Below are 24,457 nucleotides of genomic sequence, written 5' to 3' on the forward strand. Positions count from 1 at the left end.
CCTCACAGCAGGAGCCAGGTCGTTGCTGGATGTCACACACAGCGACGGGACGTCGCTGCTACGTCACAGAAAATGGTGACTTAGCAGCGATGTCGTTCTCGTCGTTGCTGTGTGACACCACCTATAGTGCAGGGGAGTGCCGGCAGCCAAAATGAGGCTCCCTCAACCTCCAAATAGCCCACACAGATTATCACACTGTCAGAGGTTCATTACAAGATTACTGGTGATGTCTGTTCCTCTCTTACACATGGCAGCTCTTCAGATATATATTTCACAATGGGACCCGAAGAGACAATATGCTGCTCACAGTCTGTGATGACAGTTGGACAGTTAGGAGTGACCATTGATATGCAATGGGCAATACCAAATCATTAGTTTGGTGGTTGTTTGTCAAGGAAACAATATTCACTCCAGCCACTAAATTTTTTCCCATAACTTAATGGATCCCTTTAATTAGGTTTTGAGTGACTTTAACTACTTTTATATGTAGAGAGAAATGAGATGACAGATCTGTTGGAGGAGTGATCCAAAGAGCTATTATCAGGTAACTGCAAAAAGAGTGATGTCTACTGGCTTTTCTTGCCATCAAAAAAGATGGGGAATGCCAAGTGTTGTCATAATCTGAAAATAGCTAAAATGGCCGGGCTCTCCACTTACCGTTCAGCCAAGGTCCAGCATACTCTGTTCTCAAGAAGCCTAGTTTTTGAGAGTGTCTACATATGATTGGCTCACTTCCGAGGAAGGTAAAAGATGTTCCAGAGTACAAATCTCCATCTTTTGGGAACAAAAAAATGAGAGTATTTGTTTTTGAAGCATTGCAGCTGTAAAATATATACTGTAAAAACATTAGAATGGGAAAAAGGGAGAACCGGGTTTATAATTTTAGAACATATACTTATGTCTGGAAAACTAGGAATGTATCGACCCATTGCTGTATAATACTAAGTAGTTAATGGTGCACCAGTGGAGAATAAGGGCGGCGTTACACAAGACGATATATCGTGCGATCACATGAGCGATCGCACCCGCCCCTGTCGTTTGTGCGTCACGGGCAATTTATTGCCTGTGTCGCACAAAGTCGTTAAACCCCCGTCACACGTACTTACCTCCCTAACAACGTCGCTGTGGAAGACGAACATCCTCTTCCTGAAGGTGGAGGGACGTTCGGCGTCATAGCGACGTCCCAGAGCGGCCGCCCAATAGAAGCGGAGGGGCAGAGATGAGCGGGACTTAACATTCCGCCCACCTCCTTCCTTCCGCATTGCCGGCGGGACGCAGGTAAGTTGTTCTTCGTTCCCGGGGTGTCACACGTAGAGATGTGTGCTGCAACGGGAAAGACGAACAACCGGTGCACAGAAGGAGGAACAACATTATGGAAATGAGCGACGTGTCAACGAGCAACGATAAGGTCAGTATTTTTCTTGTTAACAATCGTTCAGAGGTGTCAAACGGTGCGACATCTCTAACGATGCCGGATGTGCGTCCTGAATTCCGTGACCCCGACGGCATGTCGCATGATATATCGTACCGTGTAATGCCGCCCTTTGGCTGTGTGCACACAGTGCGTTTTTTAGTGTGGTGCACAGGTTGAGTTTTTCTCCTTGCAGATGTGGTGCAGAAAATAATCTGCAGTATGTCAATTCTTTCTACTTTTTTCACCAATGAAAGCAACTAAAAAACGCATGATAAAAACACATAAAATGCATGTTTTTGCTCTGCATTTTTCCTGTCAAAAGATGCAGAAACGGTTTAGAAATTTCTCCAACCAAATACTGAAAATATGCACATAGCCTTACTGTGTATCTGAATCTTTAGCAATAAACCAGCCTCATTAAAATAAAATAAAAAAAAAATAAAAAAACCCCCACTAAAATTACAGAATAAGGGGTACTTTGCACACTACGACATCGCAGGTGAGATGTCGGTGGGGTCAAATCGAAAGTAACGCACATCCGGCGTCGTTGTTGACATCAGAGTATGTGAATCCTTTTTACTACAATTAACGAGCGCAAAAGTGTCGAAATTGTTTGATCGGTGTAGTGTCAGGCATTTCCATAATATCGCTGCAGCGACAGGTACAATGTTGTTCCTCTTTCCTGCAGCAGCACACATCGCTGTGTATGAAGCCGCAGGAACGAGGAACATCTCCTTACCTGCCTCCAGCGGCTATGCGGAAGGATGCAGGTAAGGTGATGTTTACGTCCCGCTCATCTCCGCCCCTCTGCTTCTATTGGCCGCCTACCGTGTGACGTCGCTGTGACGCCGCACGGCCCGCCCCCTTAGGAAGGAGGTGGTTTGCCGGCCAGAGCGACGTCGCAGGGCAGGTAAGTGCGTGTGAAGCTGCCGTAGCGATAATGTTCGCTACGGCAGCTATCACAAGATATCGCATGTGCGACGGGGGCAGGGACTATCACGCTCGGCATCGCTTCAATCGGCATGCGATGTCGTAGTGTGCAAAGTACCCCTAAATCCTGCATTTAGCTGACAGTATGCATAGCTCAATAGGCACTACAGGAGAACAAGCATGTGAAATTGTGAAACTCATGAGTGCAGCCATTTTATGTATTTATGTATATATTATTAGATTAAGGAAGAGATTGTAATCATGGCCACTTACCAACCATTACTGAGGCATAACTTTCTGCGGGGTCAAATGGACACCTTCCTTTCCCATCTTCATTTCTACCCAATAGCTTAAAGTTTTTTAATTCCTATAATGACACAGAAAGCAATTTAGGAGATTTTCCAAATAAATGACTGTTTTTGTAACAGAATTCTCTATGTAGAGGGAAAAAGCAGCAGTCTGTGTATGACTCCCCTGCCGCAGGATGCCTGGTGTACACAGTATCTGCTTCCCATAGCAAATGTGCATCCTACTAGAACAGGTAACACATGACAGGTGACAAATCAATAGGACTGACCAGAATGTCGCAGACCGGCTGAAAAGCATTGGTTCCACACACAAACAGAGAATTTTCTCTGTATGGCTGCAACACCCGAATGTAGTTCAGACACTCAATCTAGAAAAGGAACACAGGAATAATCAGAAATCAGCCATAGTCATGACCTAGATTCAGTATGAGTACAGATGTACCAAACTTATACATTTTTTTTTATTTAAAATGGTAAAAAAAAAAAAAAAAAAAAATCAGAAGTTAGTAGGAAAAAAAATGGTTTGTGTCCCCATTTTCTTATTTTTCTGTTTATAGAGCTATGTGAGGGGCTCGTTTTTTGTAAGCGGGAACTGACTGTTTTATTGATAATTTGGGGTACACATGACGCTTGTAACACTTACTGCATTCATTAAAAAATAAAATGGAAGAGTGATAGGAAAAAAAATAAAAAAAAAACCCCAAACATTACTGGCATTTTGATTTTTTTTCTTGTTACGGCTTTACCGCATGAGATCATTAATTTAATATTTTGATCGACTTGACTTTTACAGATGCAGCATACCAAATACTTTTTTACAATGAAAGGGGGGTGGGTAAGAATTTTTATATTTAAAAAAGGCAGTCACAGTGGCATTTAAATGGTTAACAGGAGCTTCGGCTGCTGTTACACTCCAATGCTGGCTATGAAATATAGCCGGTGTCTGCAGCGTGCGGAGAAGGGTCAACGTCTGTATATCATTTTCTATCGATGAGTTAAATTGCTCGTCCACTGGTCACACGCAATTTGCAGAAAATTTTAATGACTTTACATGCGTGTTACAAATGTACTGAAAACCAAAAACATATCAATAAAAAATTATTCTAAAAATTTAAAATTCACAGATATTTTATTTAATTTATTTTTTTAACAAGCATTTTAAATAGCGTGCAAGATAAAGCTCTTATAGTTAAAGTACAAGAGTACCTGTTTGGATTTGCCTTTTCGAGAACATTCCTCATTTTTCCCTTCAGTAACCTTCCAGTAAACCTAGGTACAAGGTAAAGGAAGCACGGTTACACACAAATTCAGACTCTTTACCCACTCTGCTTAGATGTACAGTATAGTTATATCTTAGAATCTATAAAGGGTAAAGGCAATGATATTAGTAGGAGACCGGATGGGTCAGATCACTCTATATTCTGGGATATTGGGCAGTTGAGATCCTTCAGAAAGGCAATCAAAACAGAAAATCAATGTCCGCTAATGTAACTTTGTAGTTTCCTGAATGTCTCTCTGCCCAGTCTTCGCCTGTTGGTCTTTTACATCTTATTGTAGTGTTGTGCTATACTTTTGCCAAATTATTAGACTTTTTGAATCTTCACTTTCTGGATTAAAAAAGGGATTTACCGTATTTTTCGCTTTATAAGACGCACCTGATTATAAGACGCACCCCCAAATTTGGTGAAGGAATAGAGAATTTTTTAATAAATTGGGTCCGTCTTATAATGCCAGTGTCCGTCTAACAAATCATATAGGGTATATGTCCCTCATAGCCCCCCATCCTAAAATTAGCCCCCTTAATCTGTATATGGCCACCTTATATTGAATATAGCCCCCTTGTGCTGGCACACGTCCCCCAGTGGTGCCACATGTCCCCTATGGCTGGCACACGGCCCACTGTGGCGGCACACATGGCCCACTGTCGCTGCACACACGGCCCCCCTGTGGCTGCACACATGGCCCCCCCCTGTGACTGCACACACGGCCCCCCCCCTGTGACTGCACACACGGCCCCCCCCTGTGACTGCACACACGCCCCCCCCCCCTGTGACTGCACACACGGCCCCCCCCCTGTGGCTGCACACACGGCCCCCCCCCTGTGGCTGCACACACGGCCCCCCCCCTGTGGCTGCACACACGGCCCCCCCCTGTGACTGCACACACGGCCCCCCCCTGTGACTGCACACACGGCCCCCCCCTGTGACTGCACACACGGCCCCCCCCTGTGGCTGCACACATGGCCCCCCCCTGTGGCTGCACACACGCCCCCCCCTGTGACTGCACACACGGCCCCCCCCTGTGGCTGCACACACGGCCCCCCCCTGTGGCTGCACACACGGCCCCCCCCTGTGACTGCACACACGGCCCCCCCCCTGTGGCTGCACACACGGCCCCCCCCTGTGGCTGCACACACGGCCCCCCCCTGTGGCTGCACACACGGCCCCCCCCTGTGGCTGCACACACGGCCCCCCCCCTGTGACTGCACACACGGCCCCCCCCCCCCCTGTGGCTGCACACACGGCCCCCCCCTGTGGCTGCACACACGGCCCCCCCCTGTGGCTGCACACACGGCCCCCCCCTGTGACTGCACACACGGCCCCCCCTGTGACTGCACACACGGCCCCCCCCTGTGGCTGCACACATGCTGCTGCTTTTAGTAAAATAAACTGTTTCCTTACCCTCTCCAGCACTGTGGTCTATCGTGTCCCCCTCCTCGGGGTTGAACTCCGGCCTCCTGCATTTCCTGGTTCTCGGCCGGTCATGTGATCGGCACGGCAGAGTGAAATCATCTCTGCTTGCCTTATCACAGACAGCAGCAGCAGGAGACCGGAGATCAGCGCTGGAGGAGGTGAGTAAAGAGTTTTTTATTTTACTATGGGTAGCAGCACGGGGGCCATAGCTAACACAGGGGGAGGGGGCATGTGCGATCACAGGGGGGCAGGCAGATATAATATGCACCGCTGCTCCAGCCCCTCAGCGTGATGCAGTTTCAGCACCACACTGCTGGACAGCGGCTGTGCATATTATATGAGCGGGAGCAGGAGAAGCTGTCACCTGCCCCACAGCACCGCTCAAGAGCTGCCACCACCTCCCCTGGACTCTGTAGTGTGTGTGTATATATATATGTACACCCCCCCCCCCGTATATTCGGATTATAAGACGCACCCCCTACTTTCCCCCAAAATTTGGGGGAACAAAAGTGCGTCTTATAAAGCGAAAAATACGGTAACTATGTCTGCTAAGATGTACCATATGCACATTAGACCTCCAGATATTGGAAACGTAAGCGTACATAATGACAAATCCAGCATTAGATTCTTTTCATAGGAACATCAGAACGCTAACAAAAAGTACAACCCAGGCAATGATCACCTTCCTAAAATCATCAGCCAGTACCTATAGTACCTATTCTTCAGATCCTGCCCATCACCAATGGCTCAGTCGCCTTTTTGGGTTCCGATTTCCTAACAGTCATTGTGAAATATATTTATGGAGTGTTATCATGTGAGCTTACCATTTTACCATTGTCTAAATTTTGGTAAAGCTTAAAAATGTTGTGAACATGAACATTATGGCCATTTCTACAACCGATATTGGTCCAAAAGAGCATTTTCTAACACTCATCCCTGATGATTGGACTATGTAAACATGGCAGCGATTGTGCGATTGTCTTTTATAGGAACTAAAAGATAATAGTTGTCAGAAACAACTTCCCGCGTACACAGGGAATGTGCTGACAATATACAATGTAGACAATGAATGATTGCACTAATCATTCAACTCAACGAAAGGCCCCTAAGCAAGTGGAAACTGACTAGTATCGGCCACCAAGTGGAAACTGACTAGCATCGGCCACCAAGTGGAAACTGACTAGCATCGGCCACCAAGTGGAAACTGACTAGCATCGGCCACCAAGTGGAAACTGACTAGCATCGGCCACCAAGTGGAAACTGACTAGCATCGGCCACCAAGTGGAAACTGACTAGCATCGGCCACCAAGTGGAAACTGACTAGCATCGGCCACCAAGTGGAAACTGACTAGTATCGGCCACAAAGTGGAAACTGACTAGCATCGGCCACCAAGTGGAAACTGACTAGCATCGGCCACCAAGTGGAAACTGACTAGTATCGGCCACAAAGTGGAAACTGACTAGTATCGGCCACAAAGTGGAAACTGACTAGTATCGGCCACCAAGTGGAAACTGACTAGTATCGGCCACCGGCAGGAAATCTACCTGTATAAACCAGCCCTTACAGTGTAGGAAAGATCATGTTATGGAAAACTGCAGGGTTGCTCCTAGTCATTATTTATGGATCTCTGCATTATTTATTGAAATACTTACTAATCTGTAGCGGTAATTGGGAGAGTCTTCATATGTGTGTGTATTTTATTTTCTTTAATGAATATCAAGGCTGAGTAAAAGGTACAAAAAAAATATTTACCTCATGCTTCTTTTCTGATATATTCTGTGAATTCACGGCAAAAATCACTTCACGGGCTCCGATGTACAGAATATCCTTGTCACTTAGTAACAATGAGGAATAGTTATATACTTCTTGCACTTGAAAACGAGTAAGGCTAATGTCTGCAATTAAAACAAGGACGGTAGATGTTCAATGTACACATATGTACCATATATATGATAAATCAAGGATATAAGGTGACATCACGTGTGCACAAAATACAGGAACATTCATATATGAATATGTAAAAGCACTGCAGAATATGTTGGCGCTATAGAAATAAAAATTGTTATATATATTCGGTATCGCATTATCATAGCTTGTGTAATATTTATATAGAGAGACTAACAATGAAATATGGTGTGCTCTCCGGGTATCAACAGTTAACGCCATACTAAAACTGGAATGTCGTGAACAAAGCTTGTAATTAGCGAGGGAAGTAAATGTGACTGTCAGCCACAGAAAAGAAACCCTGAAAATAATTAAAGTGTGAGCTTCCAGAAAATAACTGCACACCATCATGTTTCATTAACGTCGATCTGCATTGCAATGAAGGGGTTAAAAGGGAGGCATGAAGCTATAATTATGCTTAAGAGTTACTTGAACAGCTGTGTGGGCAAGAGTTTACCGATCACAGTAAAAATAATATGTTTAAGAGGTGACAAATCAGAGCCGCAAACAGATTCTAAGTGTGTGACTCACGCAAGGATTAATCCAGAGCAAGTCAACCCTTACCTGATTCCTGCCACGTGAGTCTTGGCTGTGGAGCAAACGCTTCAGTGCCCAGGACCAGAGCACTCACAAGAGCACTCAGAAAGTACACAGCCATCTTCATGGAAATCTTCAAATGTAGCAAATACAGGTTACAGCCCAACAGTTGGAGAGGAAGAAGAAGCCACCACCCGATCACAAGTATGGAGAGCCCATCATCTCCAAGGAAGAAGTGCTGTCTGCAGTACGCCACAATGTGACTGCGCTCGCAGATCTTCTTCCTTTATGCATCATCTGAAATATAGGAAGTGTGCAGCGAGGGTTACACATCTAGAAAAGGACTTCCTACACAGTCACACTAATGTGCAGCAGGTGCCGTGTATACTAAATACAGTCTACTTCATGTTGGGGACAGCTCCAGAGAACGCATACTATTGTACTAATTCATCTTTACAAAACGCAATATTGCATTCATTTCTACAATTTTTTCTGAATATTCATTGAAAATACCAGCAAAGGCGTGAGGTGAGGGAGTAAGGCTATGTGTCCACGGTAGAATGTTGCTGCGTTTTTTTCTGCATGAAAATCCGCGACTTTCCCGGCAAATCCGCACCTTTTCAAAGGTGCGGATTTGCCGCGGATTTTTTATTTTTTTTTCCCCAATTCTGAAGCCAAAATCCGGATGAAAATCCGCAACAATAATTGACATGTTGCAGATTTTTCCGGATCAAATCCGCGGCAAATCGGCCGCGGAAAAATCCGCAGCATGGGCACAGCATTTCCAAAATGCCATAGAAATGGCAGGGAAGTGCCGCTGCTGCAGATTTTCGGGAAATCCGCAGTAAATCCGCGAGAAATCCGCGCATTTTCCGCAGCGTGGGAACATAGCCTTAGGGTTCGTGCCCACGATCAGAGTTACTCATGTTTTTGATGCTGCATATATTTACTGAATCAAAACCGCAGCATTTTACAGTACAAGTGGATGGGATTTATAGAGATCTCATGCCCACTGTGCTACTTTTTTACACTGCGTAAATTGATCTGTGGTGCATTTTTTTTCCAATCTGCAGCATGACAATTTTTCTTGCGTGTACGTTGAGCTTGAAGTGCAGACTTTCCCATAGACTTGCATTAGATATGGAAAATCCCAGTAAATGAAAAGAACACACAAAAGTAATTGAAAAAAATACTCCCCCAAACTTTCCCTGGTTCACCATTTTATTAAAAAAGAGAACTAAAAAAAAAACAATATGCAGGTCTAACGTAGTCCAGGGATTCTGAAGTAGTCCACAAATGGAAATCTGAATTACATAAAAAAAAATAAATAAAAGCAGGAGACTTCCCTGCATTCACCAATTTATTAGAAATCAAGGTTCCCAGGAACATCACCGCTCATCATAGTTGCCGAGTCTTGTGAAGCACAGTGTGAACCAGGACTGGCTGCTGCTCAAAGTCTATGGAGCCTCGTTCTCAATAGTCTTATCCAGGTAGTCAAGGAACGTCACGGGAACCACTGGACTACGTTGGAGCTGGGAACTTAGATTTGTAAAAAGCGAATCCCTGAACTACAGCATGGCTTTTTTTTTTTTTTTTTTTTAAATAAAACGGCAAGCGGGGGAAAGTGCAGAGCAGTGTTTTTTCAAGTAAACTATTTTTGTGTGTGCACTTTTCTTTTCAACTTACTTGGTTCTTAATGGTGAACGTCCGGTAGACAACCTTCCATTACTAACACCAGGGCTTGATGTCAGCTGACACTTCACAACTAACATCAACCCCAAGTACCATTACCCCGACTGCCACCACACCAGGGCTGTAGGGAAGAGCCGAGGTGAAGTGCCAAAAATTAGCACACTAATGTGATGCTCCCCTTCTGGTGCAGCTGCGGGTTGGTATTTTTAGGCTGAGAAGTTGCCAATATCCATGAACCTTTCCAGCCTGATGATAGTATCAGCCTGCAGCTGTTTGCTTTACCTTTGTTGGTTCTGAAAAATAGAGGGAACCCCACACCATTGTTTATTTGCAATTATTTAATAGGTGAAAGCAGGCTAAGGCTGGTTTCACACTACGTTTATTTAACATCCGTCCTTAACGTTATTTTAGCGGAAATACGGATCCTGCTTTTACAGCAAATAACGTATGCAAACGCATCTGTTATTTTGCAGGATCCTGCACTGGATGTTTAGGGGCGGGCATTGGAGTCATGTGATCGGGAGTGAGGGGAGCTAGACTGGGAGCCGGCTTCTGACAGCTGCAGACGCTGGTAACCAAGGTAAACATCGGCCTTGGATACCCGATATTTATCTTGGTTACGAGTGTCTGCAGCTGCTAGGAGCAGGGCTGCCTGCACACGTAACCAATGTAAACATCGGGTAACTAAGAGAAGTGGTTACCCGATATTTACCTTGGTTACGAGTGTCCGCAGCTCTCAGGTGGGAGAGAGAGGAAGGGGAGGAAGGGGGAAAGACATAGATAGAGAGAGAGAGGGTGAGGGAGGGAGGAGGAGAGAGAGACAGATCACGCGAGATTGGTTCTGGGCATGCTCAGTACTTTCTGGGCATGCTCAGTACAAAAGCAGGATCCTGTCTATCAGCACGCCAGCGTTCACCTGCGTTCGCGTGCTGTTTAGTCAGGATCCAGCAATTTGCAGTATTTGGACGCAGCTCAAAAACGCTACAAGTAGCGTTTTTGAAACATGTTAAAAAACTGCAAGTCGCTGGATCCTCACTATAACGCACGCAAACGCAGGTGAACGCATGTTAACGCGAGTCCATTGCAAATGCATTGAAATGAAAACGCATTTGCACTGGATCCGCTTTTCCGCTAAAATAACGTTAAGGACGGATGTTAAATAAACGTAGTGTGAAACCAGCCTTACTAACAACCTTTACTGCCATATGAAATGCACTAAAGAATGTAATACCCTGTTTCTCCAAAAATAAGAGCCATATCTCTCTGCCGCCTACCCTGCGTCTGGCCGACAGACATACTTCAGATCACATACACACACATCAGATAGTATACACTCATATAGACACACATCAGATTTCACATCATTCCTCCCTGTGATCACTGCAGCTGTGCTCCCCTGCATCTGACCAATACACATACATCGCACACACACACAGCTTTCACATCATCCCTCCCTGTGACCTCCGGTGGGCGCTCCCCCAGCAGCTGTGTTGCACCCCATCCTTCTCTGCTCTGCCTCTTGCCGACACTCACACATCAGACAGCATACACTCACGATATTGCACATACCTGTATAATCGCGCGCACACACTCACATCTGGAGATACCACGTGCTTTCGGCCATGTGATCATCCTGCAGCGTCGCAGGTCCTTACGAGCGCCGAGAAGCAAGCGATATTGCTGGATGTGGTGAGTGTGTGTTTATGTGATCTGACGAGTGTATATATATATATATATATATATATATATATATATAATATGTGTGTGTGTGTGTGTGTTCTCCACCGCAGGACCTAGATGCGCTCCCCTGCTCCCGGTCGACGTCTGGTGACTATGATCGGGGGGGGGGGGGGTCTTCTCTCTTCTTTCTTTAGGGGGTGTCCGCTGTCTATACTGAAGTGTCCTGCAGTATCTTTAACTTTTTTTACCGCACCACGGTATTGGTCATTATTGACCACGGCTAGGTCTTATTTTCAGGTGATGTCTTATATTTAAGCCTCCCTGAAAACTCCTGCTAGGTCTTATTTTTGGGGGAGGTCTTTTTTTGGGGAAACACGGTATGTAGGGGGAATCATGAAACCATATAGCTACAGGATAGTTAACTTTCTATTCAGGATAGTTTCTATTTCTATTCAGGATAGTTAACTTTCCATTCTATCTAATATATCTGTTATCTATCTACCTATGTCTTAATATTTTTTGTGTGTCTGTATATGTGTGTTTGTGTGTATTGGGATGTGGGTGGTTAGTGTTTCTTATGAGATGGTGATGTATTGGGACGTGGGCGGTGAGTGTTTCCTATGAGATGGTGAAGGGTATAATTATGCATGATTTTATACCACTATAATCTGTAATAATAATCTTGTTTCTTTGCTGTGGGCAATTTCCTGTATGCTCTGCTGCCTGTGTTTCAACCAACTGCATTGAGACAAAAACACGGGTGTCAAAAATGCATGTGTAAAAAACGAATACAAAAACCACAAGAAAAGACTACTGAATTTTAGGTGCGGGATTGATGCAGAAATTCAGCGGTGTCAAAACCTCAACAAGCACTGATTGTGTGAACGTAGCCTAACAGCATACATTGACATAGGGATTAGGAAACCATGAAGAAGCTGCATAAAATAAAGGGCAGCAGTACAGGAATGAAGCGGAGGAGTAGACGAGGGCTAGTGCAGGCAGACAGCCAGGTCTGGAAACAGAAGCCGGGCGTGAATTCATGTCTGCAGGACACAAAGCAGGGGTCGGGAACCTATGGCTCGCGAGCCAGATATGGCTCTTTTGATGGCCGTATCTGGCTCGCAGACAGGGCTCCTACCTGTCTATGGGAAGGATGCATGCATCGCGCTCCATCAGGCCGCGGTGCACGCTGATCAGGCCCGGACTGACAGGCGGGAGGGGCGGGACCAGGGCCGGCGCCAGCACCCGGCAAACCCGGTCAAATGACGGGGCCCTGAGCTGCCGGGGGGGCCCACTCGCGGTGGCAGGAGTGGCGCACCGCTACTCAGGGGGGCCCGGTGGCCGCGCTGTCACCGCCCCCCGCCGAGGATCGAGCTTTCAATTGCATCGGCATCGCAGGTGCCGATACAATTGAGAGCAATGATGAGAGAGTGAGCGGCGGCTCTCTCTTATCATTCTCCCCGCTGTGACTGTCGGCGTTCTTCTGACAGCTCTGCAGAGGACCGCGGTGACGTCATCACTGCGCGCCTGCTGAGAGGTCAGAGCGAGCGACAGCAATGGACGACGCGCCGAGGAGACCGGATCAGTGGGCGAACGAGAAGTGAGCCGCCCCTCTACTGACACTGGGCTCCCCTGACTCACAGGCCGGCCACTACACAGCGGCACTAGTACACATAGGGGCCCGGCAGCCGCTCTGCAGAGCCGGCTGCCGGGCCCCTATGTGTAGTGCCGCTGTGTAGTGGCCGGCCTGTGAGTCAGGGGAGCCCAGTGTCAGTAGAGGGGCCCCTGACCTGGAGAGGCCACCACCCGTTTCTGAGCTGCAGGAGTGCGCCTGACCTGCACAGCAGACGGAATCTCCATCCTGCAGGACCTGCGATGATGTCACGCCCATGTGACTGTGTGGGAGGAGACACAGGAGGCCGGCAGAAAGCAAGATACTGAAGGCGATTTGGACACATGATAACTGGTAATAAGAAAAGAGGGGACATGAGGGTGGGGGGGGGCTGCAGACTGTGACAGAAGCATGTGAAGGGGTGCAGTGTGTTTGAGAGGGGTAAGTTGGGGTACAGGCAGGGTGAGATATGTGGGCAGGGTGTGTGTGATATGGGGGTGTATTGTGTGTGATATGGGGGGGTGCAGGCTGTATGGGGAGCAGGGTATGTGACATATGGGGGTGTAGTGTGTGAGATCTGGGGGGTGCAGGCTGTATGGGAAGCAGGGTGTGAGAGATATGGGGGTGTAGTGTGTATGTGACATGGGGGGGTGCAGGCTGTATGGGAAGCAGGGTGTGAGATATGGGGGTGTAGTGTGTGTGATATGGGGGTGTAGTGTGTGTGATATGGGGGTGCAGGCTGTATGGGAAGCAGGGTGTGTGAGATATGGGGGTGTAGTGTGTGTGATATGGGGGTGCAGGGTGTGTGACATATGGGGGCAGGGGCGTAACTACCGCAGTCGCAGGGTTGGAAGGAGAAGAGAGGTACTTGTTTTTTATTTTGCTGGCTGCATGACACATGGAGGCCTGGAGGGGCCTGGCTCCATGATACATGGAGGTCTATGGGACTGCATAATAAACATGAAGGACACCTTATACATGGACTAGGGGTGCATTATACATGGAGGAGTATGCGGCTGCAGAATACAAAATGATGATTTATGGCGCTACATTATAATACATATAGCACTATGGGTGCTACATTATAATAAATGGAGGAATATGGAGGCTACCTTACACATGGTCACACATGGGTGTGCGTTATAAAACATGGAGGACTGTGGTGCAGTATAATATATGGAGTACTATGGGGTGAATTATAATACATGGAGAACTATGGGGGTGCATTATAATATATGACGGGTTATGTGGGACCCTTTTATACGGAAGGCTATGTGGGGGCCATTATAGTATTTGGAGCTCTATATACAAGGAGGACAAAGATACAAGTATGGGATGGGAATGTTTTGTGCTGAGGGAAAAAGGCTCTTTCCCTCAGCACCCAGCTTTCCCATGCTCTGCTATACATCTCTCAGCACCCAGCTTTACTCTGTTATGGGAAAGCTGGGTGCTGAGGGAAAGATGGATATCAGAACATGGGAAAGCTGGGTACTGATAGAGGGATTTCAGATCATGGGAAACCTGGGTGCTGAGGGTAAGAGCCAAGTGTCAGCATCATTATCCTGTACCCCGAGTGTCAGTGTCATTATCCCGCACCCTAAGTGTCGGTGTACGTGGAGGGGGGCCCCGATCCAAATTTTGCACCAGGGCCCATCAAACTCTAGTTACGCCACTGAGTATTAATCACTGTATTCTACATGAGGGTGCCTACTGCTATCTGGCTCTGCACTGTGCTATATACAGGCTATGCTATATACAAGCTGTATGCTACATGAGGGTGCCTAATGCTATCTGGCTCTCCACTGTGCTGTCTGGGTCTGCACTGTACTATATAGGTCTGTGTACTACATGAGGATACCTAATGCTATCTGGCTCTGCACTGTGTTATATAGGTGCTGTGTACTACATGAGGGTGCCTAATGCTATCTGGCTCTGCACTGTGCTGTCTGGCTCTGCACTGTGTTATATAGGTGCTGTGTACTACATGAGGGTGCCTAATGCTATCTGGCTCTGCACTGTGGTATTTAGGGGCTGTGTACTACATGAGGGTGCCTATTGCTATCTGGGTCTGCATTGTGCTATATGTGTGCTGTATACTACATGAAGGTGCCTAATGCTATCTGGGTCTGCATTGTGCTATATGGGGGCTGCATAGTGCATGTGGGGGCTACATAATACTATATGGAGGACAATGGGGGCTTCATAACACAATATGGGGGCTGCATACTACTATACCCCCAGAGTTGTATGTCCCCTCCACCCAGGTGCTGTATGTCCCCCCCCACCCCAGACCTCTCTTGGGATGTATATACAGCAGTGTTAGTGTGCCCTATGTGCGGCCATGTCTGTTAGACAAGCCGGGAGGTGAATGAGGCTGTTGCCGGCTTCCCAATATTAGAAATATATATACAGGATAAATATATAAAAATAATGTGTGTGTATGTATGATATGTATCTATGTATGGCAGTGTATATGACTGTGTCTAGATTTATGTCTATTTATGTGTTTTTGTGAATTTCTCTTTAAGTATGTGTACGTGTGCCTGTATGTGTATGTATCTGTGCATGTCTATGTGTGGATGGGGCCCACTGAGACTCTTTCGCCCAGGGCCCACAAAAACCTGGAGCCGGCCCTGGGCGGGACTTCTCCCGGTGGGCTGGCCGGTGGAGGGGTGGGGGGGCCGCCGCCCCCCGCCTCTCCCGCAGGTCTGCAGTGGCGTAGCAAAGGGGGGGGCGGGGGGGGCAGTCCGCCCCGGGCGGCACATGTCAGGGGGGCGGCATTTTGGCCACTCGCCTTCAGTTCTGCTGTCCCTGGGCTGAGTTCCGGGGACCGCAGTCCTCGGCAGGAAACTGTGCCTGCCGTCCCTTTAAGGCAGGGGTGGGGAACATCCAGCCCGCGATGACCTTTTCTGCGGCCCCCGGGGCACTGGGGAAGATTCCCGGAGGCTGCAGTGCTCGGGCAGCCGCTGATCTTGTCTATTGCCGGCAGACAGCACTGGGGGTGGGACTTCCTCCCTCCGGCTCCTACATGCTCCCCTGTGAAATTGCAGATAGAAGCAGAGTGATGGGGCAGGGGCCTGTATAGTGCCGTGCGTTCTGCCTCTCACCCTCCAGTTCTGTGCTCTGCTGCTCAGGTCTATAAGGTCTTTTCTTGGAGAGAAAAGAGGAGAATGAAGCCAGCCCTTGAACTGCTGCATCCATCACTTGTGCTGCACCTGATCTTACAGGGCAACTAAGCAGCAGGTACTTATATCTGTGTGTGCTGTGCATACGGCGCGTGCGTGTGCTGTGCATACGGCGCGTGCGTGTGCTGTGCATACGGCGCGTGCGTGTGCTGTGCATACGGCGCGTGCGTGTGCTGTGCATACGGCGCGTGCGTGTGCTGTGCATACGGCGCGTGCGTGTGCTGTGCATACGGCGCGTGCGTGTGCTGTGCATACGGCGCGTGCGTGTGCTGTGCATACGGCGCGTGCGTGTGCTGTGCATACGGCGCGTGCTGTGCATACGGCGCGTACGTGTGCTGTGCATACGGCGCGTACGTGTGCTGTGCATACGGCGCGTGCGTGTGCTGTGCATACGGCGCGTGCGTGTGCTGTGCATACGGCGCGTGCGTGTGCTGTGTATACGGCGCGTGCGTGTGCTGTGTATACGGCGCGTGCGTGTGCTGTGTGTGAGTGTGTGCTGTGTATATGGTGTGTATGTGTGCTGTGTTTGTTGTGTTTGGCACTTAATAAAGTTTCATATTGTGAGGTTTATTGGTATATCTAATTCCTGGTGTGCATATGTTTACCTGCAGAGCTTTTTTTCTTCTCCTTATGTACTGTGTATACGGCATGTTGAGTGCTGTGTATGGCTTGTGTGTGTGTGTGTATCTCCTGGGTCTGAGCCTCTCTTTTTTGTTCATTTTCTGTAAGACCAACACTTTTAAAAGGGCCACTGACAGATACAATTGCTCCAGCGGTCACTTAGTACACAAAGGAGTGTTCCTCTCTGCTGCACTAAGCCACCGCTGGACCTAAACAATAATTCGCTGTAAAATAATAAAATAGATAATTGACATAACTGACAATGCGTTGTGTGACATGTCCAATATTCCAGCTTCTTTCTTCTGCGAATGCCTCAAAGCTGGCATTCTCTCAACATCAGGTGGGAAGAATGCCAGCTTCCAGTCATGCGCAGGAAAAAGAAGAAGCCAGACTGCTGGACTGATGTCATGCATCGCAAGTTCACAATGTAAGTTATTTATTTGATTTTTTTACTGCTAATTACCATTGTTTCAGTCCAGTTGTGGCTTTATACAGCAGGGAGGAGCATTCCTTGCTGTACTAAGTGAACATTGGAGCGATTGATCTGTCAATGGCCCTTTAAACATATTGTACGGCTCTCGCGGAATTATATTTCAAAATATGTGGCGTTTACGGCTCTCTTAGCCAAAAAGGTTCCTGACCCCTGCAATAAAGGCTACTTATTAACACACGTGCATATAACCAGCAGACATTCTGCAGATCAGAAAGGAGCTTCTGCTGTGACTTACAATTTATTGCCTTTACTTGGGATAAACTTCTCAAAGGGGAGCTTTATGAAACGGACTAAAAAACATTGTCATTGTTGCATATAGCAACCACAGTGCAGCTTTCAGTTTGGGTTCTGCTCCTCAAATAAGACAGTGGCACTGTGATTTGTTGCTATGGCAACAAAGACGTTCTTTCTTGTAGACAGTTTTCATAAATCTGCCCCCAAGTGTTCCTAAAGCAATGATCTGCCCTCCAGAGGACTACAGATATAGGACACCAATGTATAGCACTACAGGAGCGGGAGCCACATTAGGCTTTACTGGCACAGTGTGTTTTCTAGTAAATGATCATGGCGGTTAGTTTCCCTGGAAACTTTAATGTCGAGGATGGGGGGGGCGGAGGTCGATGATGAATCCAGGACAGGAGCATACACAGAAATCAGACCAGTGATTACAGCCTAATGCATGGTTCTCGGAGACAATCGTCGCTCCGTGTCTGCAGGAGTGAAACATGTTGTGCTCTTTCCGGGGCAGAATAATGGCCGTTGAATGATCCTGCACTATTTAATTTTACTTTCCGTACACTAAATGGAAGGAGAATGTGCCAGTGTCTGCTGCTTACCAGCGTGAATGAAATCTGGTACATGCATATTAAACACTAGCTGGGAGAGTTGCTCTTTGTTCTGAATTGCTAAGCAGGTCAACGTCTCACATTTCTCCAGCATCCATTTGGCAGGACATTTATCATTCTCTTCACAGAACAATTGTACTCCGATACCAACAAGTACGAGAAAACAAAGGCTGGCCAAATCTGGGCTGCCATCGCTCCACAGCCGGTTGCTAGGGAACCTTTCAACTCTGAAGCAGCTTGTTGGTGCTCATCATTTATTAAACTGCGAGCGGTGAAAGGAAATGTACAAATGCATGCAGGAAAAGTACGGTAAGCGGGAGCAAAGGCGCTCCGTAAGGGGAACAGCGGTGATGTGGATTCCCTCCTGCATTATGGAATATGAGGGTAAAGAGGCACAGTGCTGACTGCAGGGCTCCGCTAACAACAGCACGCATGGAGTAAGCGCAGCAACGCGAGGACCATGTACAAGAATGTGTAGTCTTGGACTAACTGTTCTAACTGCCTAAAGTGTACATGTGAGTTATTTAGAAGGTACCAAAGCCAGGTCCATGAGGTTGTATAATAATAATAGAGCTAAACATTACCGATGAGTGAGCACTACCATGCTCGAGTACTCGAGCACCAAGTAAAATGGAAGTTAACCAGAAGAATTTCAGGAAAATGCTTGAGTTCCCCATTGACTCCCATTATACTAGGCACACGAGTAGAGCCCGTCCAACTGTCCATTAGGAGTAATGAGCACAGGAGCATGGTAGAGCTCACTCATCCCTACTAAACATGCCATGCATTTAATTATCAGCACTGGCACAGTGGAGCAAAATAGCGGCTATTCCATCCATGTGCTGCATCTTCCAATCAATAGGTGGTGCTGCTGAGGAACTAGGGACTGTATCCTTGAAGCTAATAAGGCCACTCCACTATGATTGACGATGCCTCTGGCAAGTGAAGTTATGGTGAGCAAAAAGTCAAAGCTTAGCGCAGTGTTCCCTAACTCCAGTCCTCAAGGCCCACTAACAATGCAAGTTTTCAGGATTTCCTTACTATTGCACGTGTTGGAATCATCCCCTCTGCAATACTACGGAAATCCTGAAAACATGCACTGTTGGTGGCCCTTGAGGACTGGAGTTAGGGAACACTGGCTTAGGGCGGCTTTGCACGTTGCAACATCGCATGTGCGATGTCGGTGGGGTCAAATTGAAAGTGACGCACATCCGCGTCACTTTCGACATCGTTGTGTGTAAATTCTAGATGATACGATAAACGAGCGCAAAAGCGTCGTTATCGTATCATCGTTGCAAGCTCCGACTTTTCCATAATTATGCTGCAGCGATGGTACGATGCTGTTCCTCGTTCCTGCGGCAGCACTGTACATCGCTGTGTGTTACGCCGCAGGAGCGAGGAACTTCACCTTACCTGCCACCGGCGGCTATACGGAAGGAGGGAGGTGGGTGGGATGTTTACATCCTGCTCATCTCCGCCCCTCCGCCGCTATTGGCCGCCTGCCGTGTGACAACGCTATGATGCCGCACGACCCGCCCCCTTAGGAAGGAGGTGGGTCGCCGGCCAGAGCGACGGTCGCAGGGCAGGTGAGTGCATGTGAAGCTGGCGTAGCGATTATTTTCGCTATGCCAGCTATCACAAGATATCGTACCTGCGACGGGGGCGGGGACTATCGCGTGCGACATCGCAGCATCGGCTTGCGATGTCACAACGTGCAAAGCCCGCCTGAGTGGAAAGCTAGTAGTGAGAAGATTGTGGCTAGTCCTTACTTTTAAAAGTCCATTTTTCCCACCATTGTAATACTAATCTTTTTATTAGGGCGTTTAAATTTACAATCATATAGCGACATTACCTGGTTTAGGTGTCTTTTAGACCAGTGTTCTCAACTTCAGTCTTCAAGGCCCACCAACAGATCATGTTTTCAGGAGTTTCACAGTATTGCACAGATGGGTTTTCAGGATTTCCCCAATATTACACAGGGAATACTTCCATCCCATCACCTGTGCAATATTAAGGAAATCTTGAAAACCTGATCTGTTGGTGGGCCTTGAAGACTTAAGTTGAAAAACACTGCTTAAGGTTGCGTGTCTACGATCAGGGTTCACAGCGTTTTGGACGCAGTGTGTTTTCGCTGCGTCCAAAACGCTGCGTTGTACAGTACAAGCAGAGTGTATGGGATTTATAGAAATCCCATGCCCGCTGTGTGTGTGCTGCTCGCAGTGTAAACTGTCTCTCAAAGCCGCAAGCATGTCAATTCTTTGCTGCGGAGATGCAAGTGTTCTCCGCTGGGAGAACACAGAGTCCGCAACTGCCCAAGCCCAGATCGTGGGCATGAGCAGCTGCGGTCTCCTGTGGAGGAGACTCGCAGGCCAGGACCCAGCGCGTCTAGGATGCAGCGGGACCTCATCGTGTGCACATAACCTTAGAGAACCTTCTCAAGTCAGAAATTATGGCTCGTGTAGGTTCAAATATGACCCCCTATTTTACTGATCTGCAAAACAAGGAAGCAGCACAATAACTTAGCTTGAGACCAGGCACTTGTCAACTTTCCTTCGTGAGCACTGCACACAGAGCTGAACAATAAATTATGGAATTACCATTAACATAATTCCATAATATAGTCGAAAAAAATCACTCATATCCAAAGCATCACTGAGGTCAAACTGGTAACACTGAATTCAGTGCTAGCACCAATGTGCTGCCTGCTATGGACACAACTATGTGAACTAAAGTCAATGTTGCTTATATTCCACTATATCTATCTATCTATACACACACACACACACACACACACACACACACACACACACACACACACACACACACACTTGAAGGCTTTTTAAGCAACTGTAAATACCACATATACATATATTTCCTATACTTTTCTGTTGCTTAAACAATCTTATCTGTCACATTATCCCATATGCACCTTTTCACCAACATGCATGCAGTGACGTAATACATAGATGCTAAGCAACAGGAGTCCAAAGCCTTTGTAAAAGCAGAGGCATATCTTGGGGGGGCTAGCGGGGCATGTACCCCGGGCGCAGCTGTCAGGGGGGTGCTATCGGCCCGCCTAATGCGGTGGTATGAGTCTCCTCTGTGGCTGTGTCTTGTCGCCTCTTTAGTGTGAGCTGGCTATTTTGAGTCCTTGCTATCAAGCTGACAGCCGGGACACAGGGGAAGTGCAACACGCAGCTCCCACTGATCAATTGTCCTTGTATCTTTCAGATAATTGGACAATTGGATCGGTGACCGCCAGCACTTACAGCTCAGAGGACAGTTGTAGTGTGATCAGGTCAGCGTTGCAGCGCATAGGCGACAGACATCGATGGTGATAAGTGCTCTAGGTGGAGCTGAAGACATCAAATACAAACAGTATGGGGAAGAGGGGGGGAAAAGCATGTGAGTCGACCATCAGGGTTTTCGGTAGGGGGGTACTCTGGTGCTGGGACTACGGATACTTTACTCTCGATGGGGTTATCACAGGTGGTCGGTCCTGGCTTCGTGCCCTGGGCGCTCACTCTGCGGCTGTAGAATGGGGTACAGGGATGATTTTGGGCATATACGTGACGCCACCTGTGGTGTTTGGTAAGCGGGATACACCAGTGCTGCCCGCGGCCGACCTCTGAGGCGATGGTGACGGCAGCTTAAGATCTCTCAGCTCCCCACAGGTGGAACTATTTTCCCTCAGGGTGGCAAGTCGCTGACCAGGAGGGAAGTAACCAAGCGGTGATGGCTGCCTTCTTCTCTGATGTCGCAGGGTCCTGTTGAATGGCAGAGAGACGACACACCAAGTCCACATCAGCTTAAACAAGTCCTTTTTACTTAAATCTGGTTTGTTTTGCACAGTACACAGCAGAACAGTTCGGTTACCAGAAGGCCAATGGTCACAAATTTCGGGGGAGATTGAATGACAGAGTTTTTCTCTGAGGTAACCTTTCTTTGTCTCCTTCTTGGTCTCTTCTCGGAGGGCTCTGTGACTCCCTCTTTAACCCACTCGTTAGTCTCGTCACTGGTTTTCCCAGGGGTCTGATGCGGGATAGATAAAGAAATCGTGTAGCAACAGCGTCGTGAACTCGGCTTGGGGTTAGTAGTCAGACTCTTGATGGGTACCGGGCCGCCTCTTATTTAGGATCCTAGGTTAACGGTCAATGGTTTTGGGGATAAACCTGACAAACCTCCTCGGTCCCGTTATACCGGTGTCGAACTGAACTCTTCAGCCGGCTCTCGCCAGACCTAAAGCGTCCCCTTTCCGTCTGGGTTACCCCTTTTCCTGTGTCTTTCTTTTCTTTTGGGGTACCCTCGCTCAGGACGTCGGGCATGTGTTATTTCTAGCCCTTCTTTCAGTCATCAATTTACTCTTGTCTCTTCTTGTCACTCCTTACTGACTGACTGTTAACTGACTGTCACTCAGTCGTCCTGTCAATCACGTCGCGTCTCACGCTCAGCCAGGCTCCACCCCCTATGGACCTACTATATAAACAGTCCCAGGAATATGAAGGTAGGGGCTGCTTAGTCAATGTTACTCAATCTAATATAAGACTCTGCATTTCTTCTCTCTTTCACCTGTCACCAAAGAGCACTGCACCTTGCTGTTAAGGTGCTGTACTCCCCTGTAGTGCCTAACCACAGGGGCGCCACACATGTATGGACACAGAATGGGGAAAGAGGGTGGGGAGGAGGAAATTTCTTTGGACACAGTATGGGGGGGGATAGAGGATGGGGAGTGGGAAGTTCCTATGGCTATAAAATGGTGAGATAGAGGATGGGGAGGGGGAAGTATATGGACAGTATGGGGAGAGAGCGTGAGGGGTGATGTATGGGGAGAGGGTGAAGAGTGACGTATGGGGATAGAGGGTTAAGGGTGACGAATGGGGAGAGAGGGTGAAGGATGATGTATATACAGTGCTGGCCAAAAGTATTGGCACCCCTGCAATTCTGTCAGATAATACTCAGTTTCTTCTTGAAAATTATTGCAATCACAAATTCTTTGGTATTATTATTATCTTCATTTATTTTGCTTGCAATGAAAAAACACAAAAGAGAATGAAACAAAAATCAAATCATTGATCATTTTACACAAAACTCCAAAAATGGGCCAGACAAAAGTATTGGCACCCTTAGCCTAATACTTGGTTGCACAACCTTTAGCCAAAATAACTGCGAACAACTGCTTCCGGTAACCATCAATGAGCTTCTTACCATGCTCTGCTGGAATTTTAGACCATTCTTCTTTGGCAAACTGCTCCGGGTTCCTGAGATTTGAAGGGTGCCTTCTCCAAACTGCCATTTTGAGATCTCTCCACAGGTGTTCTATGGGATTCAGGTCTGAACTCATTGCCGGCCACTTTAGTAGTCTCCAGTGCTTTCTATCAAACCATTTTCTAGTGCTTTTTGAAGTGTGTTTTGGGTCATTGTCCTGTTGGAAGACCCATGACCTCTGAGGGAGACCCAGCTTTCTCACACTGGGCCCAACATTATGCTGCAAAATTTGTTGGTAGTCTTCAGACTTCATAATGCATGCACACGGTCAAGCAGTCCAGTGCCAGAGGCAGCAAAGCAACCTCAAAACATCAGGGAACCTCCGCCATGTTTGACTGTAGGGACCGTGTTCTTTTCTTTGAATGCCTTTTTTTTTTTTTTTTTCCTGAAAACTGATGAAGTTGATGGCTTTTCCCAAAAAGCTCTCCTTTTGTCTCATCTGACCAGAGAACATTCTTCCAAAACGTTTTAGGCTCTCAGGTAAGTTTTAGCAAACTCCAGCCTGGCTTTTTTATGTCTCGGGGTAAGAAGTGGGGTCTTCCTGGGTATCCTACCATACAGACCCTTTTCATTCAGACGCCGACGGATAGTACGGGTTGACACTGGTCTACCCTTGGACTGCAGGGCAGCTTGAACTTGTTTGGATGTTAGTTGAGGTTCTTTATCCACCATCCACACAATCTTACGTTGAAATCTCTCGTCAATTTCTTTTCCTTCCAGATCTAGAGAGGTTAGCCACAGTGCCATGGGCTTTCAACTTCTTGATGACACTGCCGCACCGTAGATACAGGAACTTTCAGGTCCTTGGAGATGGACTTGTAGCCTTGAGATTGCTCATGCTTCCTCACAATTTGGATTCTCAAGTCCTCAGACAGTTCTTTGGTCTTCTTTCTTTTCTCCATGCTCAATGTGGTACACACAAGGACACAGGACAGAGGTTGAGTCAATTTTAATCCATGTCAACTGGCTGCAAGTGTGATTTAGTTATTGCCAACACCTGTTGTTAGGTGCCACAGGTAAGTTACAGGTGCTGTTAATTACACAAATTACAGAAGCATCATATCATTTTTCAAACAGTGCCAATACTTTTGTCCACCCCCTTTTTATGTTTGGTGTGGAATTATATCCAATTTGGCTTTATGACAATTTTTTTTTTCATTGAAGACAAATTAAATGAAGATAATACCAAAGAATTTGTGATTGCAATCATTTTCAGGAAGAAACTGAGTATTCTCTG

At 47.2% G+C, this 24,457-nt stretch overlaps 1 protein-coding gene across 4 annotated transcripts in view; it reads right to left on the bottom strand.

The window, feature by feature from the left end:
• SEMA4D (semaphorin 4D) overlaps positions 1-24,457 on the bottom strand; it is a 134,294-nt gene that overhangs the window by 69,676 nt on the left and 40,161 nt on the right. For all 4 annotated transcript variants that reach the window (XM_075318929.1, XM_075318921.1, XM_075318911.1 and 1 more), the window contains exons 3-8: positions 7,855-8,124; positions 7,099-7,241; positions 3,859-3,921; positions 2,922-3,020; positions 2,618-2,711; positions 658-774 (exon numbers count right to left, since the gene is read on the bottom strand). In XM_075318929.1, the coding sequence (XP_075175044.1) occupies positions 658-774; positions 2,618-2,711; positions 2,922-3,020; positions 3,859-3,921; positions 7,099-7,241; positions 7,855-7,954 (616 nt within the window). In that variant the 5' untranslated portion in view covers positions 7,955-8,124. The remainder of the gene's footprint in view (positions 1-657; positions 775-2,617; positions 2,712-2,921; positions 3,021-3,858; positions 3,922-7,098; positions 7,242-7,854; positions 8,125-24,457) is intronic.

Source organism: Anomaloglossus baeobatrachus, chromosome 1, assembly GCF_048569485.1.
Source record: "Anomaloglossus baeobatrachus isolate aAnoBae1 chromosome 1, aAnoBae1.hap1, whole genome shotgun sequence".
Classification (NCBI taxonomy): domain Eukaryota; kingdom Metazoa; phylum Chordata; class Amphibia; order Anura; family Aromobatidae; genus Anomaloglossus; species Anomaloglossus baeobatrachus.